Below are 25,106 nucleotides of genomic sequence, written 5' to 3'. Positions count from 1 at the left end.
GCGCAGCGCCAGCGTTTTCGTGCTGCGCCTCATAAGCCGTATGGACATAAAAACAATGTGGAGAGAATCTGCACGAGCTGATGCACAGCACGGGGGAGGGGTTAGGGGGTTTGAATCAGGGTGCTGTAATTTATCGATACAATGTTCAAGTTCGTCAAATATTCAGTTAATTGTTCGTCATAACTTTTTTATATTTGTGAACAAATATAATGAATGAAACATTATTTAATAGTTTTCTGAATCTGCTCTTTTGATTAATAGAATATGATTTTACAGGGCAAACATTTCCAGAAGAATTCAATCTTCAGACAGAAGCTGCAATATGTGTAAATAATAAAATAATTATCAAGAGTTATCTAGCCTATAGTAGCCTAATAATAATGGTCCAAGATGTGGTGTGTTTAATGTCAGAAACATTCAAATTTTCTTGGAAGAGGACCCCCAAACCCAATATCTCCTAGTATCTTTTATTACCTGTAGAAATGCATAATGTGTCTCTTTATCCTGCTGCATAATATGTAGGAGCATCCTGACACTGCTCATAAAACCTGAATGAATAGCTTGCACACCTCAGCTCTGCTTGCATACCTGCCTGTCTGGCTGGCTTCTGTTGATTCAGTCCTATAGACATCCTATAATATATTATAGAGCGATACTATAGGCTACAAATAACACTAGAAAGCACTTAAAGTAATAACACTATGGGTAAATTTACCAACACACCACCATAACCCTATAATGTTTCAGTTGGAATATTATTAAGTATTCTAGGCCTACTATAGAAGATGCATAGCCCAAGTATAATAATGGCAATAAAACCACAGCTGATTATGACTGACACAGTATAAAATGCTTGAAGAAATAATAAATAAATAGGAATAAGTTTCAAGAGACTGCTGATACCGGTCGATACACATATCAACATGTGAATAAGAGAGTACTTGGACTTATTTTTTTTCCACTTCAAGCACTGCTCTTGAAGCTTTTTCAGGAGGCTGTGAGATCCAGTTGCCTTCAGACAAATACACACTTGAGCCCTGACATAAATATACACAACTGCTTATGCCTCTCCCATAACTAAAGATTTGCTCATTTATCATGTCTTGTTTGTTTCTGGTAGTATAACTATTTTTTTTTTTACTTCATAACATTTTCCTTGTGAATCAGAAATTATTGTTGATAAAATGCATGGAAATTTTAATTGCACTTATTTGTCAGTGACATCCTGCCTACTCCCCATTATTTGTGGGGCATTAAATTAGTTTTAACTCCACTAATTTCTTTAACACAACTTGTGATTTTTAGGTTGTGGCTCCGTTTTAAAGTTAGAGTGAAGATACTGATATCATATGAAACCAGAAAACCCAAGGAATCCATTGTCACCGACCATGTCATACTAGCTTGTCGCGAAGGAGGATAAATAACGCTCCAAACTCATGTTAAATTTTGGCGAGGAAAAACTGGCATGGCGATTTTCAAAGGGGTCCCTTGACCTCTGACCTCAAGATATGTGAATGAAAATGAGTTCTATGGGTACCCACGAGTCTCCCCTTTACAGACATGCCCACTTTATGATAATCACATGCAGTTTGGGGGCAAGTCATAGTCAAGTCAGCCCACTGACACACTGACAGCTGGTGTTGCCTGTTGGGCTGCAGTTTGCCATGATATGACTTGAGGATATTTTTTTATGCTAAATGCAGTACCTGTGAGGGTTTCTGGACAATATTTGTCATTGTTCTGTGTTGTTAATTGATTTCTAATAATAAATATATATACATACATTTGCATATTTGCCCACTCCCATGTTGATAAGAGTATTGAATACTCTCTCTTTCAATATAAAGCAGGGAAGAAGGCTGAAATTTTAAAAATATGTCTCAGAAAACACAATTAATAGTCTTAAGTGTCACAGCCTGGTGTAATATAGACAGTGTCTGCACACGATGACCCACATTCTTCGTCTGCATCTTGTCATCTTGTGTCATGTTTTGTGAAAATGTGATAGGTATGGCGGGTCTCAGGTCTGTGTTGGGAATTACGGGCTGAACGCATGCTGATGTAAACATGTGTCTGTATTATTTTGAGCAGGCACATTTAACTCAAGAAAAATACTTGACATAAAAATCATCCTTCTGCTATGCTGCTTATATTTGCATAATACTGAGGAAAAAATGATTTGATGCTGCTACAAATCATTAACTTAAAAATTCATATTCATAGTTACATGAAGACATAAAATTACCCATTTAACTAAGATTGCATTCATCATTTCTGGCATCACTGTTATAAAATGTTTTCAAATGAAATAAAAGTTGTATTTTAGCATTTACCGCCAGGAAGAACTCTTCTGTAATGTTGAGAGAAGTGTAGGTGGAACTTATTTCTACTTCTAGTTGTTCTCCTCGAGGTGAACATTCTTTTCTCTTTAGACCTTCAGTCTATTTGTGCCTCGAGGTTATCAAAGAGAAGAAATGTGACATGCTGTGTGCTCACAAGGTGAGGAACAGGAAAGATGAAATTAACTTTCACAAAGGTTTCCTGAAGTGTCACGTTCAAGAGCAACAACACCAGGCTGAAAAACAGTTTTGCTGCTCTCCCTGTTTGACCGTTCCAAGCCTTCATTCCAAGCACAGGGTGTGGTATGTGCTCTTGCACCTGTAACCACCACACCCAACAACGGCATTAACAGAACCAAAAAAACATTCATCACAAATCTATACTGTGACAGTTATTTGAATAATATGCTTTTTTATACTGCAATAAATTACAAACCAAAGCCCCAAAAGTCACAGCTAAAAGTTAAAAGGCGATCACACTGGACACCTAAAAGCAAGGCACAGAGCCGCAGTGCTTTCCCTCTTGCAGCTCTTAACTTGATCACACTGAGGCATCTTGCTGTTGCTAGACAACACATACTCGCCTGTCACTTGTGACACATAACTGTTTATAGCAGCTTTTTTTTTTTTTTTTTTTCAAGCAACCAAAACACAGTAATAACAGACAATCCAATCTATAACTTATAATATAACTCCCAAGTGACCCAAATGTTTCTGTACCTGTTCTGCGAGATCAAACGGCAACAGCAGGCTTTCCCCCATTTTTGTAGTTGACTGTTTGTGCTACACGTGTGCTTTTCTGCTTGCATGGCAATGAAAAAGATGCAGTGATGTAGAGCATTTATCTATTCAGAGCTGAACTTTGTTAAACCGAATGTCCTTGTTGCTTTCCTCCTCTAAAAATGCAAGGTGGGCTGGAGGGATAAAGTTAAAAGATAAAGCAGAGTTTTAACAGGGTTTTAGAAAAAAGTCCCATCTTTGCTTAATGTCTCCTCTTCCTCTTTCAGATTGAAGGCTTCGATGTGAAACGTGTGGACGAGTATCATCTCACTGGAATCTCGTTGGACATGTTTGTGCGGTGGGAGCGCAGACCTCCGAGCTCCGATAACCGAAACGATGCCAGAGGAGAAGGCAGACCCAAACCAGAGCAGAAAAAAACTGATGATACTCATTACTCAGAAGGCATTGTGAGTCTCACAACAGCACACAATCATATCATAAGAGAACAATTTACTTTGATTCAGATTTCAAATCATACTTTTATGGAGGGCAGTGTTGATATTCTTGCTTTGTCACCGTGCTTTTAACTACCTCTTTGTTACTGTCCCTTAAAGACCCGCCTGACCTTGAACCTGGGTAAAGGGGTGTCGCTGGGCCAGTTGTGGTTGGAGCTCTTGCGTTTCTACACACTGGAGTTTGCTCTTGAAGAATACATCATCAGCATCCGCCTAAAGGAGCTCCTCTCTAGAGAAGTGAAGAACTGGCCTCGCCGCAGGCTCGCTATTGAAGGTGAGAGACCTACTGTGTTGGAAAAACTCATCTTACAGGTCTGGAGAAATATCAGACATTCACTCTGTGTGTCTTTTTTTTATTCTTTTTTAGATCCTTTTGCCTTGAAGAGGAACGTCGCACGAAGCTTGAACAGCCAAATGGTGTTCGAGTACATCCAGGAGCGATTCCGTACGGCTTACAAATACTTCGCTTGCCCTCAGAGAAGGGGCACCGGGGGGCGCCAGAGAGGCAAGAAGGCAGGCAAGCAGGGTGTAAAACTGGAAGAGCTTGAGAAGGAAGAAGACGACGGTGAAAAAGTTCTGAGCGCACAGATGGGGCACCGAGAGTTTAAGGACGACGAGGAGCCTGACAGTGATGATGAAGATGGATCGGATCCGTCCAGAAAAAAGAACGAGAAGACTTTAGATGCCAGCCTCATGGACATGGTTCTCAATGAGGGGGACAAACCCTCCTTCTCCCCCAACGGCCTGCTGGACAGTGACGAGGAGGAGGAGGACGAGGAAAGCAGTATTTCAGATAAGGACGGGCCTGTTACACCAGAGGATCTCCACTATGTGTTTGATAAGATGATTTTCACTGGTGGGAAGGTAATTATCACCACTCTTCCTTTAGTGTACATGTTTTTTTTATAAAGTTCATAACATACAATCAAGAATTGGTTTATTCAAGATATTTGTATTGACTATTAATTTTCGTTTTACTTTGACAAAAGTAAAATATCTTAACCCATTGTACTACCAAAAATACTAAATCCTGCATGTAATGCTATTTAATATAGCTCCTGAACTGTTTGTGATAGAGGTAATTTGGAAAAAAAGAAATTGTAGATTTCAAGCTTTCCTACTTTTATAGCTGCAGTATAGAAGAAGCATCATCTCACCTGTCAGCATTGATGGGTTCATGTCAGGTGAGATGTTTAAATTTAGGGAGGGTCTTTAATTGATTATTGACACATAATGACATAGTCCCTACATTGTCTTCAGTGGTTGTTAGAGAGCATAATGCGACCTTTTAAGACATTTTATTTTCAATCTATACAACATGGGACATTATCCCACACAAAGGAGTCCCTGTTCAGACCTGGCATTAACATGCGTTCTGGGTTATTTGATCACAAGTGGGCAGCTCTAAGTACAGGTGTGAACGCACTGAAGACACATTGAGATTGGAACGCTCAGACCACATTCAGAGGAGGTCTGGGTCACATAAGGCCACATTCTTTTAGCAGTGCTTACGCAAATGTGTCCCGGGCCACATTCAGGACCGCCTACTCAACTGACATCCCACTGGGAGCCGTGGGGTCTCACTGCGCACAGAGCTGACACCCGCCCGCTCTCATCCTCAGCTCTGTAGCTCTGTTCCCTGCTGTTGCCTGGCAAAGGCGGCGGTGTTGGCGGCACGGAGGTCCCGGCCGCCGGTAGACAATAACATTCTAATTTTGATAATAAAATGTACCCAGATTCTTGAATATGAAGGATATTACTAATGATATTCCTGTAATCTTGCATCGCAACGTCTGCTGTATTAGCCATGTGTTTAACGTAACTACGTTTTTATTTGCATATAGAGCGGGAAAGTGAGATCCGATCACAAGTGGTCACTGGAGACGCATGTGGAGACGTAGCTGTCCACTTGTGATTGAATCATCCAAGATGCGTTTTAATGCCAGGTCTGAACAGGTCCAGTGATTTTCTGTAACTAGTGCAGGATGGTCACAACTATTTGGAGTGTCTGTCATTATCTTGGACTTACTTTGTGTTGTAAAAGGCCGTCATGTGTAATCGGTAATTTATGGTCTTTGAACTTTTTCGTTCCAGCCCCCAACTGTTGTGTGCAGCATCTGCAAGCGAGATGGTCACCTGAAGGACGAGTGTCCTGAGGACTTCAAGAAGATTGAGCTGAAGCCTCTGCCTCCCATGAACGACCGCTTCAGAGAGATCCTCGATGGGCTCTGCAAACTGTGCTACTGTACGTAGTCAATGGTGCACTTTATGTCACTTAAATCTTTTCTGGATAGTAGTCAGAATCAGCATCAGTTTTATTGGCTGAGTATGTGTGCACACACAAAGAATTTGTTTTACACTGCTCTCAATGTCAGCTAAAACAAGGATAACAAAGCTCGACAAAAGTAAAACATAAGCATTCATTTAAAAAGTATGCAATAGACAATGCAATAGCGCAAAGGGTGCTGGAATAGCTATGGAATAATTAATGTCACAGGTTGCTTTATGTACATGAGGTAGGTGGATATGACAGCATATACATTTACACATAATTTTTTTACAGTGGATAATTTCACTAAGGTATCACAAACAGTGACCAGCTGGCATGGAAATGAGAAAAACAGATACATTTTATTCATCATTAAAAAATAAACTGCATTATATTTACTCCCAACTATAATATGATAGAAAATAGGATTTAGGTTTACTCTGATCTACCACTAGTAAACCTGCTCTATATCAGTGACTCAGTTTTAGATGATCAATATTATAGGATTGCAGAGCTGCAACTAATTATTATTTTCGTTACAGATTAATCTGCAGGTTATTTTCCCAGTTGAAACGATTAATCACTTAGTCTGTAAAACATCAGAAAAGTGAAAAATTCCCTTCACAATATCTTAGAGCACAAAGTGGCATCATCAAATGTCTCGTTTTGTCTGACCAATGTTCCAAAACCCCAAAATATTACATTTACTATAATTGAGACCAAGAAAGACCAACAAAATTATAGCTGCAAGCGGCAATCCCGGGTTCAAAATTTGAAGCTGCAATGAGCAGGCTTTGAATTCCGGGCTTCACAAAGCTTAGAAAAGTCACTTTAGCTGGTTTAATTCTGTTTAAAGGAGGAGTTAAGACCAATCACACACTTGTGTCATCATTACAATGTATGCAGCGTTTCAATAATTGCACATTCAAAGCTCTGCTATTTTCCTGCCCTGTAGTGGATGTGAACGAAACTTGGTGTGTATATTCAAGACAACAATTAATAATATCAAACCAGCACAAACTCAATAAGGTTCTACCCCTTCGGCGCTTGAACCCTAAAAAAGCCTTTTATTTTTATTTTTATTGACCAATCAGATTAATCGACTAATCATTGCAGCTCTATCTGATTGCATTTCTGTTCTTCTGTTTGTAGATGAATTGTCACCAACACATCCTGAGCAGCAGAAGAGGGAGCAGATCCTCTGCAGCCTGGAGAGGTTTATAAGGAAGGAGTACAATGGTGAGCATTAAACATAAACTACTACAGACAACAACCTCCCAAATATTGATGTTCCTCCAGGCCTTTTTTTTTAATGTCTGCAATTTATTCATTTATTTTATTTTACATAATTTATCAGCAAGCCTTCCTTTTTTCTCCCTTTTTGTTGTGTTAATTTGTAGCTGTTGATGTTTTGCAAACTTAATGCGCTGTACATATCAGCTGTTTACAAGACATAATGTCTTCCCTGGAAGGCCTTAATTGTGAAATGTTTGTGGGAATTGTAGAGTTTCATTAACAGCAGCTTAACACCACAAGAGTTTATCAAAGTAGAAACGATCAGAATGAAGAAATCAGACGGGGAGTCTAAGTTGTAATGATACAGAATGTGTGTTTTACATTTGGATAGAAATTAGAATCTCTTCCTGTGTCTGAATCCACAGATAAAGCTCAGCTCTGTTTGTTCGGCTCCTCCAAGAACGGCTTCGGCTTCCGCGACAGTGACCTTGACATCTGTATGACTCTGGAGGGCCATGAGACTGCAGAGGTAGGTGGACTAAACACACACACATACTGCCATTTAATGCAACTCACGCTTCCTCAGTGGGATTAGAATTAGTGAACTCTATATTCTTCCACTGTTACATTAAAATTTTGATCTGTTTGAACAGAGGCTGAACTGCAAAGAGATCATCGAAGGCCTTGCAAAAGTGCTAAAGAAGCATACAGGTGAATAAACATTTTACTAGAACTATTTCAATTTGTCAAGGACTGAATCTGACTGGTTGTGATCTCCCATTTTCCCAACATCACAGGTTTGAGGAACATCTTGCCTATTACAACAGCTAAAGTGCCTATTGTGAAGTTTGAGCACAGACAGAGTGGTTTGGAGGGAGATATTAGCCTTTATAACACCCTGGTGAGTGAACCAGAACCTTCGTTCACTGTTATGTAAAGTGCTTAGACATGCCTTTATTTATTAAATGTGCTGTATGAATTAATTTGGACGGGTCATCCCTTGTAGGCTCAACACAACACCAGAATGCTGGCTAAGTACGCAGCCCTGGATCCACGTGTGCAATTCCTGGGATACACAATGAAGGTCTTTGCAAAGGTATGTGGACAGCTGACACAATAACCCTTCACTGGTTTTGACAGTTCAGTTTGCAGTTCTCTGTTCTAGTTCTTCTTTCAAGGTTTTTTTGGGGAACTTGTTTGTCAGAATATTATTGACATTCAAGAGTGCTGCCTGGAAATATCCAATAACTACGCCATCCTGACATCAGTAAAGCCCTTTGTAACAGCAAGCCCTCGTGAATGACAACTATAAATCGGTTGCTTGAAAATTTTGGCACCAGCCAATTACAAAACAAGTAAAGTTAACATAGTTGTCACTGCAGCATCACAAGCTGTGATATGACTTCCAAAAATAACACTTTCAAGGGGCGGTGTACCAAACTTAAAACTGCCGATCCTCTGTAAAGATACTTAGTTTTATTCATATATCCATAAATGGAGAAATATACGTTCAGAATCTGTAGAATGCATGCAGTTTAAATCCAATTTACACCTTTATTATAACAGCTTTTTCATTTCAGTATCATATGTATATTTATATGTATCTATATTCCATACTACCTCTTATGCTCACTCTATTGTTTTGACAGAATAATCTTAAAAAGGACCTTTTATGCTTCTTCTCTTTCCTTTGCATGTAAAAGTTCTGCATAGTCACAAAGCACAAGATGCTGTTCCACAATCTCCAGTGGGTTAACTTCTCACCTTGCGGCAGTGATGTACAGGCGTACTCCAGGACACTGTGACATCACTGTTGGATGTGGTTACAGGTGCAACAAACCAGACTTCTGACCGGCCACTCTCATCAGTAATGCTGAGTGTGTTCAGAGGTGAAACTAGAGAGGGCAGCAAAGCACTGCTTTTCAGCCTGGTGATAGGTTACTCTTAGAGAACAGCTTTTGCAAACAGCTGCCTTTTTTCCTGATAAGAATTGATAATGTGCTGATACCTCATGTACTAGACACCTAATAGGATGTTTTTGGAGAGCACTTGAAGGCACTGAAGGGTTACTGTGTCGTTTCTTGCTGTGTAACTCTGTCCCTCTGTGCTCACAGCGCTGTGACATTGGGGATGCGTCCAGAGGAAGCCTCTCATCTTACGCATACATCTTGATGGTGCTTTACTTCCTGCAGCAGAGGCAGCCGCCAGTCATTCCCGTCCTGCAGGAGGTACCAGTCACTGATTAATGACCAGACCCTTTAAACTCAGAAGAAATGAGCTATACCTGAAAGATAAAGGCTTTCGCTTTGAATAAAATAAGATAAATATGTCTGTTTGATGTCTTTTTAGATCTTTGATGGGAACTCTGTCCCCGAACGGATGGTAGATGGCTGGAATGCTTTCTTTTGTGATGACCATGATGATCTGGTGAGTTTAATGAAAAGGACTTGACAAAAATGCATTATTAACAAAAAATTGCAATATTAGACATTATGAATGTAGTACAAATCTGCTGTTGTTCCCGTCTATGGAGGACAGAACCTGCCAAAATCAAAAATAAATAAATTACTTGATAAATAAATAAATATGTAATTAAATCTAGCAAAAATAATATTAAAAATAAATGTAGCCATTAATTGATTGACAAAATGTGACATACATTGATATTTCTGTTTTAATTTGCTTCTTTATTTATTTATCTTTGTATTAATTCCCTTATTTATTTACTCTTCTGTATAATTTTCCCTTTTATTTATTAATGTATTTATTTTTATTATGTTTTAATGTATTTATTTATTTTTGCATTTATTATTTATTTATTTATAGATTTTTGCATTATTATTTGGTTATTTTTATATTTATTTTACTTTTATTTTTAAATGTATTTATTTATGCATTTTTTATTTATACACAACTTTTCATTTGCATTTCACCCCTTATTTATTTCCCCAAACTATTTATCTAAAGAATACAGAAATAAATAAGTTTGGGGAAATAAATAAGGGGTGAAATGCTAAGGGAAACTTGTTAAGAAATAAACAGATGAATAAATGCAAACATACATAAATACATACATGAATTTAAAAATAAATATAAAATAAATGCAAAAATAAATAGATTTAAAAATGAATAAAAATAAATACATTAATAAATAAAATGGAAAATGAAACAGAAGAGTAAATAAATAAGGGAATTAATACTAAGATACATAAAGAAGCAAATTAAATCAGAAATATCAGCATAAGTCACACTTTATTAGTTACAATTAATTAATGGCTACAGAGTAATTTTTTTATTTATTCATTTATTTTTTAAAATTTTGCAGGTTCTGGCCACTGTATTTGTCTATGTTCTGCTATTTCATCATTACATTTAATATAGATACTTAGTGAGTTTCTTCTGTCTGCACAGCGTCGGCTTCTCCCAGAGCTGCAGCCGAACACGGAGTCGGTGGGGGAGCTGTGGTTGGGACTCCTGCGCTTTTACACTGAAGAATTTGACTTCAAGGAGCACGTCATCAGCATCCGCCAAAGGAAACGCCTCACCACCTTTGAGAAACAGTGGACCAGTAAATGCATCGCTATTGAAGGTGCGTACACGGATCTGCGTGTCCCTCCGCCATAGCCTGCTTCTTAATGTTTCACGGCCGGGATCTTCTTTTCTACTCACTCATCTGTTCTTCTCCTCAGATCCCTTTGATTTGAATCATAATCTGGGTGCTGGAGTGTCTCGCAAAAGTAAGTCATTTAATACATCGCATATGTTCTCTAGTCAAAGGTGTTTTCTTCCTTTACGACTTTTGAACTGTTCTGCTCTCCGGCAGTTCAGCCTTTCTACCAGTTGTGTTCTCAGCTGCCTCTAAACCGGTGCAAATGTTTCTTCCTTGCTTCCTCTAGTGACAAACTTCATCATGAAGGCCTTTATAAATGGGAGAAAGCTGTTTGGGACTCCGTTCTACCCCGTCCCCGGCACTGAAGTGGTACGTCACTCATGATTCAACCAGACTGAACAAAAGGTTAAGAATCTGAATGCTGTCTGTCTGCTCTGTGTCCTGGGGAAACCGTCTAAAATATCTCCTGTTTCTGTTTCAGGACTACTTCTTTGACTCGAAGGTGTTGACAGACGGCGAGCTGGCGCCCAACGACAGGTGCTGCAGGATCTGCGGGAAGATCGGACATTACATGAAGGACTGTCCAAAGAGACGCAGGTTGTCCCCTCTCCGTTCATGGAAATATTTCTCTCGTGCCGGTAGAAATCCATGAAAAAGCTAAAAGAAACTACTGAGAAGTAATAAATGTTATAAATTCATATAACTTCTACTTTGTGTTGTCTCGCAATGTAAAAAAAAAAAAAAGTATATTTAAAATTTAGTAGGGCTGTCAAAGTTAACGTGATAACGCATTAACGCAAATTCGTTTTAACGGCACTAATTTCTTTAAGGCATTATCGCAACTTTGATTTTTAGGTTGTAGCGGGCTCAGTTTTAAAGCTAGAGTGACGATACTGGTATGAGACTAGAAAACCTAAAAAATCCATTGGTACCAACTATGTCATACTATCTTGTTTCAAATCAGGCTAAATAACGCTCCAAACTTACGCAAAATTTTGGCGAGGAAAAACTGGCATGGCCATTTTCAAAGGGGGTCCCTTGACCTCCGACCTCAAGATATGTGAATGAAAATGGGTTCTATTGATTCCCACGAGTCTCCCATTTACAGACATGCCCACTTTATGATAATCACATGCAGTTTTGGGCAAGTCATAGTCAAGTCAGCACAATATTTGTCATTGTTTTGTGTTCATTGATTTCCAATAATAAATATACAGTATACATACATTTGCATGAAGCAAGCAGACTTGCCCACTGCCATTCTGATGAGAGTATTAAATACTTGACAAATGTTCCTTTAAGGTACATTTTGAACAGATAAAAAATGTGTGATTAATTTGCGATTAAGCGCGATTAAATATTTTAATCGACTGACAGCCCTATTTAAAATTTATATGAACATTTTTTAAAGCGTCACTGTCGACAATACTCCTGTTCTATATATCAAACATATTAGGGAGCAACAGTGACATTTTGTTTGGATGGATGACCTAAGAGTAAGTGTCATTAAACATCCAATAGCTAGTTTCCCTTTATTTATCTGTATGTGTTTTATACTGCACCATTGTAGCTTTCCAATTATGTTTTCGGTCTCATGCTACGTTCACACTAAGAGCGACAAAAGCAACAAAACGGCCAAGCGTGGCCAGCTACATTGTCGCCGTTGAAGTGTTGCTCTAGTGCTCGTTGATGTAGTTATGCCGTTAAATAGCACTTGGAACTGGCTAACGGCATTTTTGTAGACTGAATGGAGCAGGATGAAACAAAAACATATGATTGCTTGACGCTTTACTGCGTCACTGAAAAAAGTTGAGGCCAGCTCAACTTTGATTTGTAGCGCGTCACGCAGCCACAACCGCCGAGCGTCAGTTTGTAGCTTCCTGTCACCGGCTTCCATTAAAAATGACTTGTAGAAGGTTGCGGTGTCGCTTGTAGTGTAAACGTAAGTTAAGAGTTGGTAGTAAACATTCTAACAATTGAGTGTTGTCATTTCCATCATACAGTAGCTGTGAAGTGAAACAACTCATTAGTTGATTTTCCTTTCTTCTTTTTAATTATAATTAGGCTTTTATACATAGAAAATGTGCTATTTTGAATAAGTTGATGCGTTTTTCCACAGTAACATCGGCTCAAACTAACTTTGATTATTTTAAGCTGTCAACATTATTATTCCCAACAAACAGCAACAGAACGACTCAAAAATAGAGATGCGTAAAAAAGAAGCTGTTAAATGTCAGCAATACATTGAGAAAGATACGAGAGGAAAGAGAAACACAAAGTCATGTCACAACTATCAAAGAGGGAGCGAAGAACAGATGACAGCGGAGAGTTAATCCAAGTGACAAAAGTGCGATTGTGAACAAAAGACTTCAGAAAGGAGTAGAACAGCAAGAGAATGACTTTCTCCTGACGCTCCAGCTGAGTAACATAAGTTAGGCCAATATAGTAAGGTTAAGCTGTTCAATAGGTACACTTTCTTTTTCAACTGTTAGTAGCAAGGATGATACTGATGAGTCTAGCCTGAGGCTCGCTGAAGCCATGAATATGTTTCGACCTTAAAAAATCCTTGGTTGTGTATATATATACAAATTTTGTTGAAATCTTTATAATTTCAATTAAAACCATTACCTTTTTTGTTGCAATAATTTTGTAGTTTTAGTAGAATTGGTAGTTGGAAGTGTACAGAAGTCGTATTTGCTATTTAGGAGAGCCTGAATCATTGTTATTTTTCTTGTCTGTATGTCTGCACACTCATTTATGTGTGTTTGTACTGAATGTGTCAGATTTATTTATGCCCTGAACTTTTTCCTCTGCCAGGATGAAGAAGAAAGAAAACGACAAAGACGAGGACATAAAAGAGGACGAGCGAGAGCCGAAGGACAGGCGCTGTTTCCAGTGTGGGGACATGGGCCACGTACGGAGGGACTGTCCCGAGTACCGCCACCTCAAACAGAGGACCGCCGGAGCACCAGGTATCCCCAATATCCACATCCGACTCAGAGAGGTTAACTTTCACAGAGACTAAGAGTGAAGACGAACTCACAAAGTATTACTTTATGATATTTACCTATTTTAAAAAGATTAATTTTAACAAAGGTTAACTGTCTTGACACATAAAAGCTAATATTCAGACCATTTAGGTGGTGAAAATAAAACTGCTTACATGGCTTCTTATTCGTCCCCAGTTCCTCACATGGTACGAACTATAGTGAGCTCCCAGTCCATCCCAATTCCCCAGACAGCTGCAGACTGTCCCGGAAGGACCAGACAGCCTTCTGAATGTGTGAGTACAATGGTTTGACATTTCACTGAGTCAGTTCACCCACATTGGAAAAAAATATACAAATATTTTCTCACTTATATGCATAGAGATTTTTGCCTCCATCCAAATACAAAGCATTAGGTTTCGAAGATTAGTTTATGAAATATCAAAAAGTGGTCTCACTACAATGAAATGGCTACTATGGGAACTAACATCATCACATATGAATACAATTGGGCTCATTGGATCCACAAGAGTCTCAGCTTTACAGTCATACCCAATTTATGTATTTGCACGACTGTTTAGGGAACCCAAAATGCAGAAACCACTTTTAGATAAGGCAAAAAACTGTATGGTTTTTGCCCAAAACTGCATGGGATTATCATGGAGTGAGCATGTCTGTAAAGGGGAGACTCGTGGGTACCCATAGAACCCATTTTCACTCACATATCTTGAGGTCAGAGGTCAAGGGACCCCTTTTGAAAACGGCCATGCCTGTTTTTCCCTCGCCAAAATTTAGCCTAACTTTGGAGCGTTATTTAGCCTTCTTCTCGACAAGCTAACATGACATGGTTGTTACCAATGGTTTGTTGGTTGTTACCATGGTTTTCTATGATATTATACCAGTAAGTACCTTCACGCAGCCTCTGAAATGCAGTAGAGTCGGACGATGGTGCCTGCGCCCTCAAGGAGTAGATAGTAGGTTAAAGAAGTTTCATTATTTTACCTGATGAAGGCCTCAGAGCTGAAATGTAATTGATAACGTGAATACAAATGATTGGCAGTGTGCAGAATGTTTTGAATGTTTCTTCAGTCAAGACTTTTCAATTCTAGGCACCTGTCAATAGAGTTGTTGGTGTGCAAGAAATTTATCATTATTAATAATCCCTATGAAAATAGTTCACAATATCTTGAAAGGGGGGCAAAATCAAAACTATTTGGGTGAACTGGCCCTTTAAACCTTTGATGCTGCAAACACAATTTGGAAATCTAATAATGTTTTTCCAGGTTGAATTAATTCATATTTGAATTTGTGAATACAATCGTGACTTTTGTCTGATTTCTGATACTTTCTTTCTTCTTCTTCTCAACAGTCCGATAGTCGGCAGACTCCGCCCTACTCCCCGCAGCCTTCAGCTGTCCCTCAGAGTTCCTCCCAGTCCTCCAGTTCCCCTCAGCCCTCCCTCATCAAGACCAGTTCTGTCGGTCCCCCGAAGCAGCCTGTTCACCCCCAGGTCCCCCTGTCTCTCTTCAGCTTCCCTACCTCCCATCCAGGCCAGTACCACCCAAGTGCACTCACCGCACTGGGGCTTCTTCCCCCTCACCAGCACCAGTCCCAAGGGCAGCCTCATCACCCGGTCCACATCCCCTCCACCTCCTGGCCCATACACGGACCAGTCCTCACCACGTCCTCTCCCAACGCCCCCTCCCCGCCCGGCCTGAAATTCGCCCTGCGTTCGGCGTCGGGGAACGGGAGTCCCACAGGCTCAGGGGGCAACCCCAGCCCCATGAACCTGAACGACCCCAGCATCATCTTCGCCCAGCCGGCGGGGAGACAGCTGGGCATCGGGCCAGGACGGGAAGGGCACTGGCACAACCATTTGGCACAACCTGGGTCACTCATGGGCAATGGCACTGTGGTGAAGTCAGGTATTTACTGGGTGAACTTTGGTGGCACCGTCTGTGTGTGATTCTGTCTTTGTGTCTTCCCGTTTCTGCATCTTTAAATACAGATTTAGTTTAATTGGTAAATTATATCTAAAGTCGTTTGATTATACTATCTGATTTTGGAACCAGTCTATAATCTTAATTGCAACAGTAGTTATTTGCCTTTTAATACAGAGAAAATCCAGTAATATTTCCAAAAATATATATATATATATATACGTGTGATGTTGCGTTGTATTTTACAAGGTCCCCTGAAGTACAAGGTAACATCATGTTCACTCCGATCTGGGCCACACCCCCCTATCAAGACATTTCACATTGCAGCAGTTTGGATAGTTCCGTTTCATTTTTCGGCCTACCAATCGTGTGACTTCATCACTCAGTGGCAGACTTTTGCGTTTGTAGGGTTGGCCCTCTGCAGTCCAGCCGAAAATGGATATTTGGACATTTACAGTTCCATGACAACTGGGCAAACTACGTCTTCTGAGGAAGATGCGACCAAAAGCTTCAGAACAGCTAATAAATGGACTTTTTAGCGATAGTTGTTTTGTTAATTGAAGTTACATACGTTAGTCTCGTTTGCAGTTGTAAGACCGATTGAGCATGAGACAAAGAGGAATTAGGTCACAGTAACACCTGAGTGAAACACCAGCTGTTGTGGCGCTGGTGTAGATAGCTGTGATGATTAAAACTGAAGCTGGAAACTAAAAAAATGTGGCTGAAATGCATCTTGTGTAGGAGGTGATAAGAGAGAGGGACGATGGAGCAGCGTTCTGTCAGAGCTCTGAGGCGTTCTTCAGTGTCAGAAGATGTGGGGTAACTAATATAGAGCGAAGAGGGGATTGCGTCATAGATGTGAATGTTGATTTGTATTTTTTCTTTTTTTTTAAATACTAGGGCTGTCAATCTATTCAAAATATTTAATCGTGAATAATCACATGATTGTCCAAAGTTATATTATATTATAATAAATATTTATATAACATTTATATTATAAAATTACAATAAATTCACTTATTATGCACCAAAAAATGAACTTCCATGGCCTCTGCCATTTCTGACGTCAACAAACACTCGTGAACTCAGAGCTTTCAGAAACTTTCCACTTACAAAGTCGTGAATACCACAAGAGGAGGGCGATCATATGGACTCTTCTCGTGAACACGATAAACACGACCCCATTAGAAGGCACCAAGAGTCGGCATACAGTTTGACACACATCGTTGTCCTTTGGTGTTGATTAACCCGGCTAAAAGCCGACTGCTAAAGCTGCTACAGCTGACTAACAACAACTGGTGCACTGCCAAAACTTTGCGAGTAACACTCACGCTCCAGACTTTCTGTTCCGCGTGTGTGAGTAGTAGACCTAAACAGCTGTTTGGGTCACAGGCTGTACCGGAAGGATGTCGTAGACCGAACTGAACGTCCTGTACCAAATTCATGTACCGCTCTACCCCTAACGGACAGACAACTCAAAAACTTAATGTCTCCGGCCAAGTCTGTTGCCGGCGCGGAGGCAAAATAAAAACTTGGATCATTTAAAAATGATTTAGTAAATGTCTAAATGAGGTAAGACATAGTTCTTTAGGGTGTGGGTAACAGTTCATTACATCACTGGTGAAGGGACACGGTTTGGTTCACACAAACTGGGATATTACAGAACTTTTATTACTAGATTTCATGGAACTTTTTCCTCAGTTATTGAGTGTGTTTTGATCTTGTCTCCACAGAGTCAGGCCACCCAGCCCAGTTTGTAGGCGTGGGTCAAGGCTCTCGGTTATGGGAGCACAATAAAACACCGCAGTACGCCCTGTCTCCATCCTGGCCCTACCGGATGCCCCAGAACTTCATCCAGCAGGGCAACGGAGGCTACCAGCCTGGCAAACCCTTCGTGGCCCAAGGTCAGACATGATGGCCATTTCTTTTATTGCTGCTGAGAGAAATAGATAATCACAAGTTCTCCATTTGTACTGACTTCTGTTTTTTTTTGTTTCGATTCTCTCACCTTTCACCAGGGTCTGTGGTGCATCCGAATCCAAACTTCCCACTGGTCCCCCACGTCCGACATCAAGTAAATCTGAATTTCATCCAACAGAAGAAGTAAACTTGCATCTCCTTTTTAATTCAGTTTATGGTCAGTAACATAACAAAGCAAAATTATGTACTCTTTGCATCATTTGGTCACAAGGATTTTTAAAAAAAAAATGAAATTTTTTTCTCATTTTTGTACAGTTTTTATGTTTTATTTTCTGTCTCATTACATTGATTTGTGATACAAATGTCAGATATTTTAATACCCCCATTTTTGAGGGGGTCCAAAAAAGTGTTTTTATTTTATTGTGTAAAGTAAGGAGGAAAAATATAAACCTTTATTTTTATTAGCTGTATTCATACTTTGCTTGCCACAAGATGAAGGCTTTGAATAGACGTTTGTTTTAAAAACAATCTAACATGTCACCCTAAGTATGTAGTGCCAAAAGCAGGGATAGCAAGAAAAAAGGGAAAAAATCTTAAAGAAAAAAAAAAAGGCTACAAAAAAATAAAGAAAAAAGCAAACAACTTGAATGTGTCGTGTGGGTTAATCTCTTCTGTTTCATGATCCAGGATACCGTGTGGGCTTTAAAGTGCAACACAAACAGACCACGCATTAGGAAGGTTATATTTGTAAAAGTTTTTTATGTTTGAATTGGAGTTATTAAATTATGCTCACCACAGCTGTGACAGTCATCCACGCTTGCTGGCATTATTCTGTCACCATTTTGCATGGATGTAGTAAGGTAGCAAGCTGGCTACGTAGGAAGATGACATCCCCATGCTTTAGCCTGCACAGCTTTGATTGGTCGATCATTAATTAGTACAACAGCACATCTATTTGAATCGCTGAACGAATCAGAAATGTGTACGGTGATTCAGAGGTTTGGAATCAGGCTACCATTGTCCCGTTTCCCAATACCATTTACTACATTTGCTCCCCAGATTCAGGCTGTATGACACATCTGGTGTGTCCTACAGTTGTCAATTATGGCGCGCAATGCCAAAATGCTCTGCAATGCGGCGGCCTGGTGTGTGTTGCAGATTTCACCCTCGACAAACATGGCTACTCTATGCACGCACAATGTGTGGCATTGTGCTAAAAGACTGAAATAAGTATGGAAATGATTAAAAAGGTGTGAATTAGATGAATTGAGACTCTTAACTTGTTACATGGTTGATAAACAGTCTTGACCAAAAGTGTCCTTGAGCATCCCAATAAGCTGGCCAGCACAGGGAAAAAACAATAGCAAGTCGCATTAGACAAAATGCATGTCAAATGAATACAAGTGTAATAATCCTATAGGTTATATCGGTAAACAAATCTCACTCCTACACAATATTATGTATAATTTCTACCACAACAATGTTATGAATTGTAGTCCTTGGAGGTGTTGCAGAGCGGTGGCCAGATGAGTTTGGTTCCTCGCTGCGTGTTGCCACAGATTCATGATGTAATCGTCGTTAATAAGCTTTGTCCTGGTTCAGCTACACTGAAGCTGCAGAGTGGTGAAAGGAAGACAAGTTGCCTCTTAAGTTAATTTGCAAAGAGCAGATACAGAATCTGACATGGTAGTTTATCTTGCACCCTCACTGTCATTGTGTTGCTCCTCAGAAAACGCAGAACTGCTTATGAACCGCAGGAGATCTCTGTAATGAATCTGTAACAACAGAAGTCAACACAAAGTAAATAACTCAGCTTAATGCCGTATTCAACTGTTAAAAACGAAATGTGGTGAGACATTGCCTAGTTTCATTGTATTTCGTTAATCAAGATACATTTCTGCAGTGCTCCTCAGCAGCACTCACATCTGTTCTGCCACCGGTGACCAACACACTGTATTTCAACAATACTTCAGATTAAAATGGTTAACAGTATGCATGTTAAAGGACCAATATGTAATATATTTACTGTAATAAATCATAAAATTAACATGATGTCATCAGGGATTAAGGAAGGTCTGAGTCTGTACTCTCTGTATTCCATTTTTAGATCCCCACCACTGGTGTGGCTAAAAACAAGATTTCCTAAACAAAGAAATAGTAAGAACAGGTGTGTGTGTGCGTGCGTGCGTGCGTGCGTGCGTGTGTGTGTGTGTGCGCACACACAATCTAGCTGTTATTACTACCTTACCTGGACTGGATCATCTTTATCACTAAACATTTGCAGAAGCAGAGAAAATGTCGGCAATTTCAGTGGAACGTCATTTTTCAGAAACCGGTGAGTGATCTCGGATCGATTCAGAATTCCACTGAAGGTGAGATCAAGAGCTGCCACTTCGTCCTCTGTTGATCTCAGAGAGGAGAGCCGCCAATCCGACAGCTCCTCTCTGACAGCCGAAGAGAGCTCGGCCTTATCTCCGTCCGCAGACGCACCTTTCTGGGAGAAAAATGTGGGAGTTAAGCCTCAGTTTAGCCTCAGTCATGGTGCCAACGGTCCAGTTTAACAACAGTGCTACACCATGAATCTGTGATGTGGATCATAGAGCTGAAAGATGTAAAGGCCCGATGAAGTCGGCAATCATTAGGAAATTGATGTTATAGGCCTACATTAAAGGAACAGTGTGTAGCATTTAGGGGGGTCTATTGGCAGGAATATAATATTAATGAGTGTGTTTTCTTTAGTGTATAATCACCTGAAAAGAGAGTTGTGTTACCTTAGGATGAGCACTTTATCGACATATGGAACACGTCCTCTTCACGGAGCCGGCCACCATGTTTCTACAGTAGCCCATGCAGAACATGCAAACCAAACACTGGCTCTAGATAGGGTCATTGGCGTTTTCATGTTTCCACGTCGGCCACCAGCGCGCTTGGCGCACAGGAGAAGTTTTAGTTGGTTGCAATCTGCTGCCGCTAAATCCTACACAATACACCTTTAAAAGCCTCTTAAAGGTCCAGTGTGTAGGATCTGGCAGTATCTAGCGGTGAGGTTGCAGATTACAACTTCTCCCGTGTGCCAAGCGTGTACGATGCTACAGTGGCTGACGTGAAAATGTGATTGGCCTTGAGCCAGTTGTTGTAAGAGTTGAGTGCTTTGAGTGTGTGTGTGTGTACGTGGGAAATGACTAGTGAAGCAAGAGGGAGAGAGCGGTTGCGACGGGAGCGATTAATGTCATCGAACTACGGCCCAAATTCTACTACTGTAGAAACATGGCGGTGCAACATGGCGGACTCCATGAAGAGGACCCGCTCCCTATGTAGATATGAACGGCTCATTCTAAATGAATGAAAACACTGTTATTTTCAGGTGATTATACACTAAAGAAAACATACTTATTTATATTATATTCCATTTCTGCCAATAGATCCCCCTAATTATTACACACTGGTCCTTTTAAAGCTTTCACTTAGAGAGGTTTTGCTTGGAATCGGGAACTTTAACTGAACTGGATCCAAAGTGAAGCTGTAATGTTGCCTGTGTTCCTCAATCAGCTTCCACATAAAGAGCTTTAAGAACTTAATTTACAGTTTCTTTAAGTAGCCTGGCCCCTAATCATGTAAATCAAAGGCAGTCTGAGAGATTAAATTCAAAGATTCAGGTAGTCTGAAAGAGTTGGTAATCTTCTTCAAAAACATTTTATGTTATATTTGTTGAAATTCTCAATACATCCCGACAGCAGTCAATTACTCAAATCTCTGACAAAAACAAACAAATCAGGTATCTGTGACTGTCGCAGGACTGTAATCATTTGGCCCGAATGAAATGATTGGATAGCTACCTGCCTGTTTACCTGAGCGCCATGATCGTTGTTTATGTCCATTATACCTTTACATTCATGATGATAATTTTGGGGGAGTGGCTTTGGAGGGAGGCCTGAAGGGACGGGTCAGTGTTGCAGACTTGGCAACTTTCTCGCTAGATTTAGGGACTTTTGGAGCTAGTGCTGCTAGCTGCTTTCATTGGAAAAGAGTTGGTAACACTGGGCTGGGTTTTTCAGTTGGATAATTATTTTTTTTTTTTTAAATCTAGCGTACTCTTGCAAGTTTCTTAAGATTACCAACCCTAGCTTTAAGGGGGCGAATGTATTTTTAAGTTTTTTTTAATTAAATTCTGTCTGAAAGTGATTGTTTCTGGCATTTGTTTAACGCCAAAAATACCCTCTTTTAAAAAAAAAAAAAAAAATCACTAATTTAGCCTGGCATTTGTTGCCCGGCTAAATATTCCGTTTTTTTAGTAAAACAATAATCAAATAGTCTAAAATGTGTACACACACTCATTTTACACAGCCTTGATGTTTATAGTAAAACCAGAGAGGTAACATCTCTGCTTCTCCTTGCTGTATGACCTTCCAAAGGTCAGAATCTGCATGTGAGGTAGGTTTTATTGTCTTATTTCATTCGTCACTCATGACCACTTTAATCTAATAAAGTATAATAATTGACAGCTGTATTTTTAAGGTTATGTTTTACAAGAGAACCTGTTCTGTTGTCTCCAGTATGTCAGCTGCTCTGGGATGAAAGCTGTGGGGAGTCTTTGGGTGAATGTAGGACTTGGAGCGATCACCGGAGGGCGCTGTCACACACAGCCTGTCAGGAACCTGCAGAGATATACAACTACCATCTGTAAAGCCTCCATGTACATGTGCCATGATTGGATTGACATGTGTCTGCAGTGTTTACATTCTCCAGAAGTGACCTACAAACAGCACAGGTCAGATTAAGTATGTACAGTTTAGAAGTTCTGGTACTTTACTTGAGACACTGTACTTTTCCACTTCTAGCCTGCATTTCAGAGACAAATATTGTGCTTTTTTCTCAACTAGCCTACATTTATCTGAGTTACTGCTTACTCTGATTCAACGTTTACCACATTTACATGTAAAACATAAGATAAATATGGCTTGTCAGGTCAAAATATTGATTTTTTTTCTTTCTATCTCTCATCTGCCCTTTTTTCCTTTCTGGAGGTTCTGCTACTTCACTGAGGTATTTCAGTTTGTGACACTTTCTACTTGTTCTTCACTACATTCAAGGGAACTACTGCACTTCTTTATTTTAGTTTTTACTGGGTGAAACTCTTCCTTTATTTCTTGCCTTATCTTCCTCACTTTCTTCTATATCTAAAAGCATAAAAGCTCCCCAAAAGTGAAGCTACAACCACTGAACCGAAAACTTTTAGGCCTACTTTTGGTACATTTCACTGCTTGTCTGCCTTTTAAATATGAGATTACAAGATTTGAGTACTTCCTTTGAGATAGTATTTGTTATAATTATTAAGATTGTTTTATCTTGTTATATATTTTATGTTTCAGATTTCATTTACTTTTAGTCTTTGTTTTTGCACTTTATTTTGAAAGGAACTATATAAATAAGCAGTTTTTACTTCCTCTGAATATTAGTGAACACATACCTGGTTGATCACAGCCCAAAGTGCAGAATCCACTCTGTGCTGCACCTGAGACCTGGACACCATCACAGCTTGATTTTCTGGAGCTTTCTGGAAATCATCATCAGATACGTCAACTGAAGGATTTTCTTCTTTCTTTGACGTCTCTCCAGGAGCTCTGTTTGGGAAAAAAAAACGTGAAGGTAATATGGATTTTTTTTATTATTATTATTTCTGCCAGGAGTTTGAAAAATGCAAATAACACTTTAGTGCAAGCCAAATTAAAGGGGACCTATTATATGTTTGTGCTTTTTCCCTTTCCTTTAGTGTGTTATATAGTTTTTTTGTGCATGTTAAAGTCTGCAAAGTTACAAAGCCCAAAGTCCAGGCCAAAGGGAGTACTCTCCTCCACAGAAACACTGCTCCTGAACTGCCTGAAACACCTTGTTGGAAGTCCCGCCTTTTCCGTAACATCGTGATGTCATCAAGTAACACATTTGCATAATACCTGTCTAGCGGCTAGTTTGGCAAGCCCTCAAAGAAAGCTAGTTAGAGCAGATATGGAGCGAAGTCCAAAGAGTTTGGTTCGGTTAACCAATCACAACAGAGTGGGACAGCTGACCAATCAGAGCAGGCTTTTCGGTGAAAAAAAAGAGACCTGACAAGCCGGTATGAGAAAAGTAAAGCGTTTTTTGAACATTAAAACGTATAAACATGTTCTAATAGAAACCCAAAATACAATATGCACCTGAAAATCAGCACAATAGGTTATCTTTAAATCAAATCAACTCCAACTGTATATCCCATAATCACAGTGAAAGCATCAAAGGGCTTCAAAATAATGATTCTGAGATAACAATTAAGGAATTACTCCCATATAAACCTCAGTGGGATGTTATCTGTGAAAAATACAGGAGGATACAAAACAAAAACAGTAATTAGGCATTGAACAAATTCATACTTAAAAGGTTAACCCGCATTAACACCCTTTGCAATTCCTGCACGTCTAATTAATAAGAATAAGAATAATACCAATAATAAGAATAATAATAATAAAAAGCAGAAGAATTGGAGGAAGAAGGAAGAAACTTTTCAAACACTTACAAAGTGCAATAAACATGCAAGGTATGATCATAAGCAAAGCATATGATAAAATACAAGCGACAAACAAAGTAAAAAAAATAATAAATAAAACTCAACTGAAAGCCAGCATCATTTCATGTGTTAAATGTCTTAATTGAGTAATATTTAATCTGCCGTTTAGGACATTTTGAGAGCCACTAAATACCACAACCGATCTTATTATTCTACTCACACTTGTGGCTCCTCAATAAACTGCTTGACTTGTTTGCTGCCTATGATCTTGACAACAAGTCTGGGGATTGAATTTGCTCCAGACGTGTTTTTCTGAGCCATGATGCAGGTGATGTGATCGGGATTCCCTGGAGGATGAGGCACAGAGACAGAGAATAGGAGAGGCATCAATCACACAGCTGATAGAGGGCTCGAACCTTGATGAATCTATTACAGAAAAGCACCTGCAGTATATAAAAAAATAGGTTCTACAGTGTTTGCTACAATCATCCTTTACTTACATGTACAATTATTCCATTTTCCAATTTTTACTCATTCCCAGTTTACTGCTTCCATGAACGAGTGGATCTTGTTTCTTGTGCTGTGTGTCTGGACCAGTTTTTCCGAGGTGTCTGGCTTCCTGTTTGCTCTTTCTGCACCATGGTTACCTCTCTGTTCCCACCCCTGACACCCTGCAGGACTCTGCAGAGGACTGGGAGTCACTTCAGCACACACACTCACTTGTGATTTATGAGTGTGTTTTGCATTTGAGTCGGCTGGCACTATTAAAAATATGTGAAAAGGCAGGGCAGAGAAGTGACCAGCAGGTAAAGGTGAAGAAAATATGACATTCATTTTATGAACATTTGCTGTTTCTTTTCCTTTCCGTCTCTATTGTGTATTTGTATCTGATGTGTACGTATCAGTATGCAGTATAGAGAAGAAATCCATCATCTAAATTCATGGCATTCCTGCAGTAAAATCTATTTATTTATTAAGTTAAAGTTAAGTATTAGCAGTAAAGTGTAAGTCTACCCAAGGACCAAAAGTAAA

The 25,106-nt window shown here is 39.6% G+C and overlaps 2 protein-coding genes across 5 annotated transcripts in view; one reads left to right on the top strand and one right to left on the bottom strand.

Moving 5' to 3' along the window:
• tut4 (terminal uridylyl transferase 4) overlaps positions 1 to 18,178 on the top strand; it is a 31,022-nt gene extending 12,844 nt beyond the window's left edge. For 2 of the 3 annotated variants that reach the window (XM_037770015.1, XM_037770016.1), the window contains exons 11-30: positions 3,347 to 3,526; positions 3,674 to 3,848; positions 3,942 to 4,438; positions 5,669 to 5,819; positions 6,996 to 7,082; positions 7,505 to 7,608; positions 7,733 to 7,790; positions 7,877 to 7,980; positions 8,086 to 8,175; positions 9,194 to 9,307; positions 9,429 to 9,506; positions 10,491 to 10,668; positions 10,769 to 10,816; positions 10,976 to 11,058; positions 11,171 to 11,286; positions 13,507 to 13,661; positions 13,875 to 13,972; positions 15,046 to 15,601; positions 17,350 to 17,520; positions 17,635 to 18,178. In XM_037770015.1, coding sequence (XP_037625943.1) covers positions 3,347 to 3,526; positions 3,674 to 3,848; positions 3,942 to 4,438; positions 5,669 to 5,819; positions 6,996 to 7,082; positions 7,505 to 7,608; positions 7,733 to 7,790; positions 7,877 to 7,980; positions 8,086 to 8,175; positions 9,194 to 9,307; positions 9,429 to 9,506; positions 10,491 to 10,668; positions 10,769 to 10,816; positions 10,976 to 11,058; positions 11,171 to 11,286; positions 13,507 to 13,661; positions 13,875 to 13,972; positions 15,046 to 15,601; positions 17,350 to 17,520; positions 17,635 to 17,723 — 3,132 coding nt within the window. In that variant the 3' untranslated portion in view covers positions 17,724 to 18,178. The remainder of the gene's footprint in view (positions 1 to 3,346; positions 3,527 to 3,673; positions 3,849 to 3,941; positions 4,439 to 5,668; positions 5,820 to 6,995; positions 7,083 to 7,504; positions 7,609 to 7,732; positions 7,791 to 7,876; positions 7,981 to 8,085; positions 8,176 to 9,193; positions 9,308 to 9,428; positions 9,507 to 10,490; positions 10,669 to 10,768; positions 10,817 to 10,975; positions 11,059 to 11,170; positions 11,287 to 13,506; positions 13,662 to 13,874; positions 13,973 to 15,045; positions 15,602 to 17,349; positions 17,521 to 17,634) is intronic. The other variant, XM_037770018.1, reaches the window with a different exon arrangement.
• A 91-nt stretch (positions 18,179 to 18,269) lies between these two features.
• LOC119488405 (uncharacterized protein C1orf87) lies at positions 18,270 to 24,866 on the bottom strand. 2 transcript variants are annotated; one of them, XM_037770020.1, is made up of 7 exons: positions 24,575 to 24,866; positions 24,295 to 24,421; positions 23,004 to 23,157; positions 22,072 to 22,191; positions 19,785 to 20,030; positions 19,245 to 19,311; positions 18,270 to 19,149 (listed from the first exon to the last, which is right to left on the bottom strand). In XM_037770020.1, the coding sequence occupies exons 2-7, from the start codon at positions 24,393 to 24,395 to the stop codon at positions 19,139 to 19,141; spliced, it is 699 nt and encodes a 232-aa protein (XP_037625948.1). In that variant the 5' UTR covers positions 24,396 to 24,421; positions 24,575 to 24,866; the 3' UTR covers positions 18,270 to 19,138. The 2 variants fall into 2 exon arrangements, with proteins under 2 accessions (XP_037625948.1, XP_037625947.1); XM_037770019.1 differs by having other exon boundaries at positions 24,295 to 24,866.
• Positions 24,867 to 25,106: the final 240 nt, after the last annotated feature.

Source organism: Sebastes umbrosus, chromosome 5 (genome assembly GCF_015220745.1).
Source record: "Sebastes umbrosus isolate fSebUmb1 chromosome 5, fSebUmb1.pri, whole genome shotgun sequence".
NCBI lineage: Eukaryota > Metazoa > Chordata > Actinopteri > Perciformes > Sebastidae > Sebastes > Sebastes umbrosus.
The sequence above is the reverse complement of the archived record's forward strand: the minus strand, read 5'-3'. Positions and strand labels throughout refer to the sequence as shown.

What these genes read in the sequence shown, in the direction of transcription:
- LOC119488405 (XM_037770019.1), bottom strand. Translation starts at nt 24,461, where the DNA reads ATGCCTCTCCTATTCTCTGTCTCTGTGCCTCATCCTCCAGGGAATCCC. An exon ending in TTTGGGCTGTGATCAACCAG is followed by an intron (nt 22,192 to 23,003) that starts GTATGTGTTCAC and finishes ATATCTCTGCAG; the next exon opens with GTTCCTGACAGGCTGTGTGT. An exon ending in ATAAAGATGATCCAGTCCAG is followed by an intron (nt 19,312 to 19,784) that starts GTAAGGTAGTAA and finishes CTGTTGTTACAG; the next exon opens with ATTCATTACAGAGATCTCCT.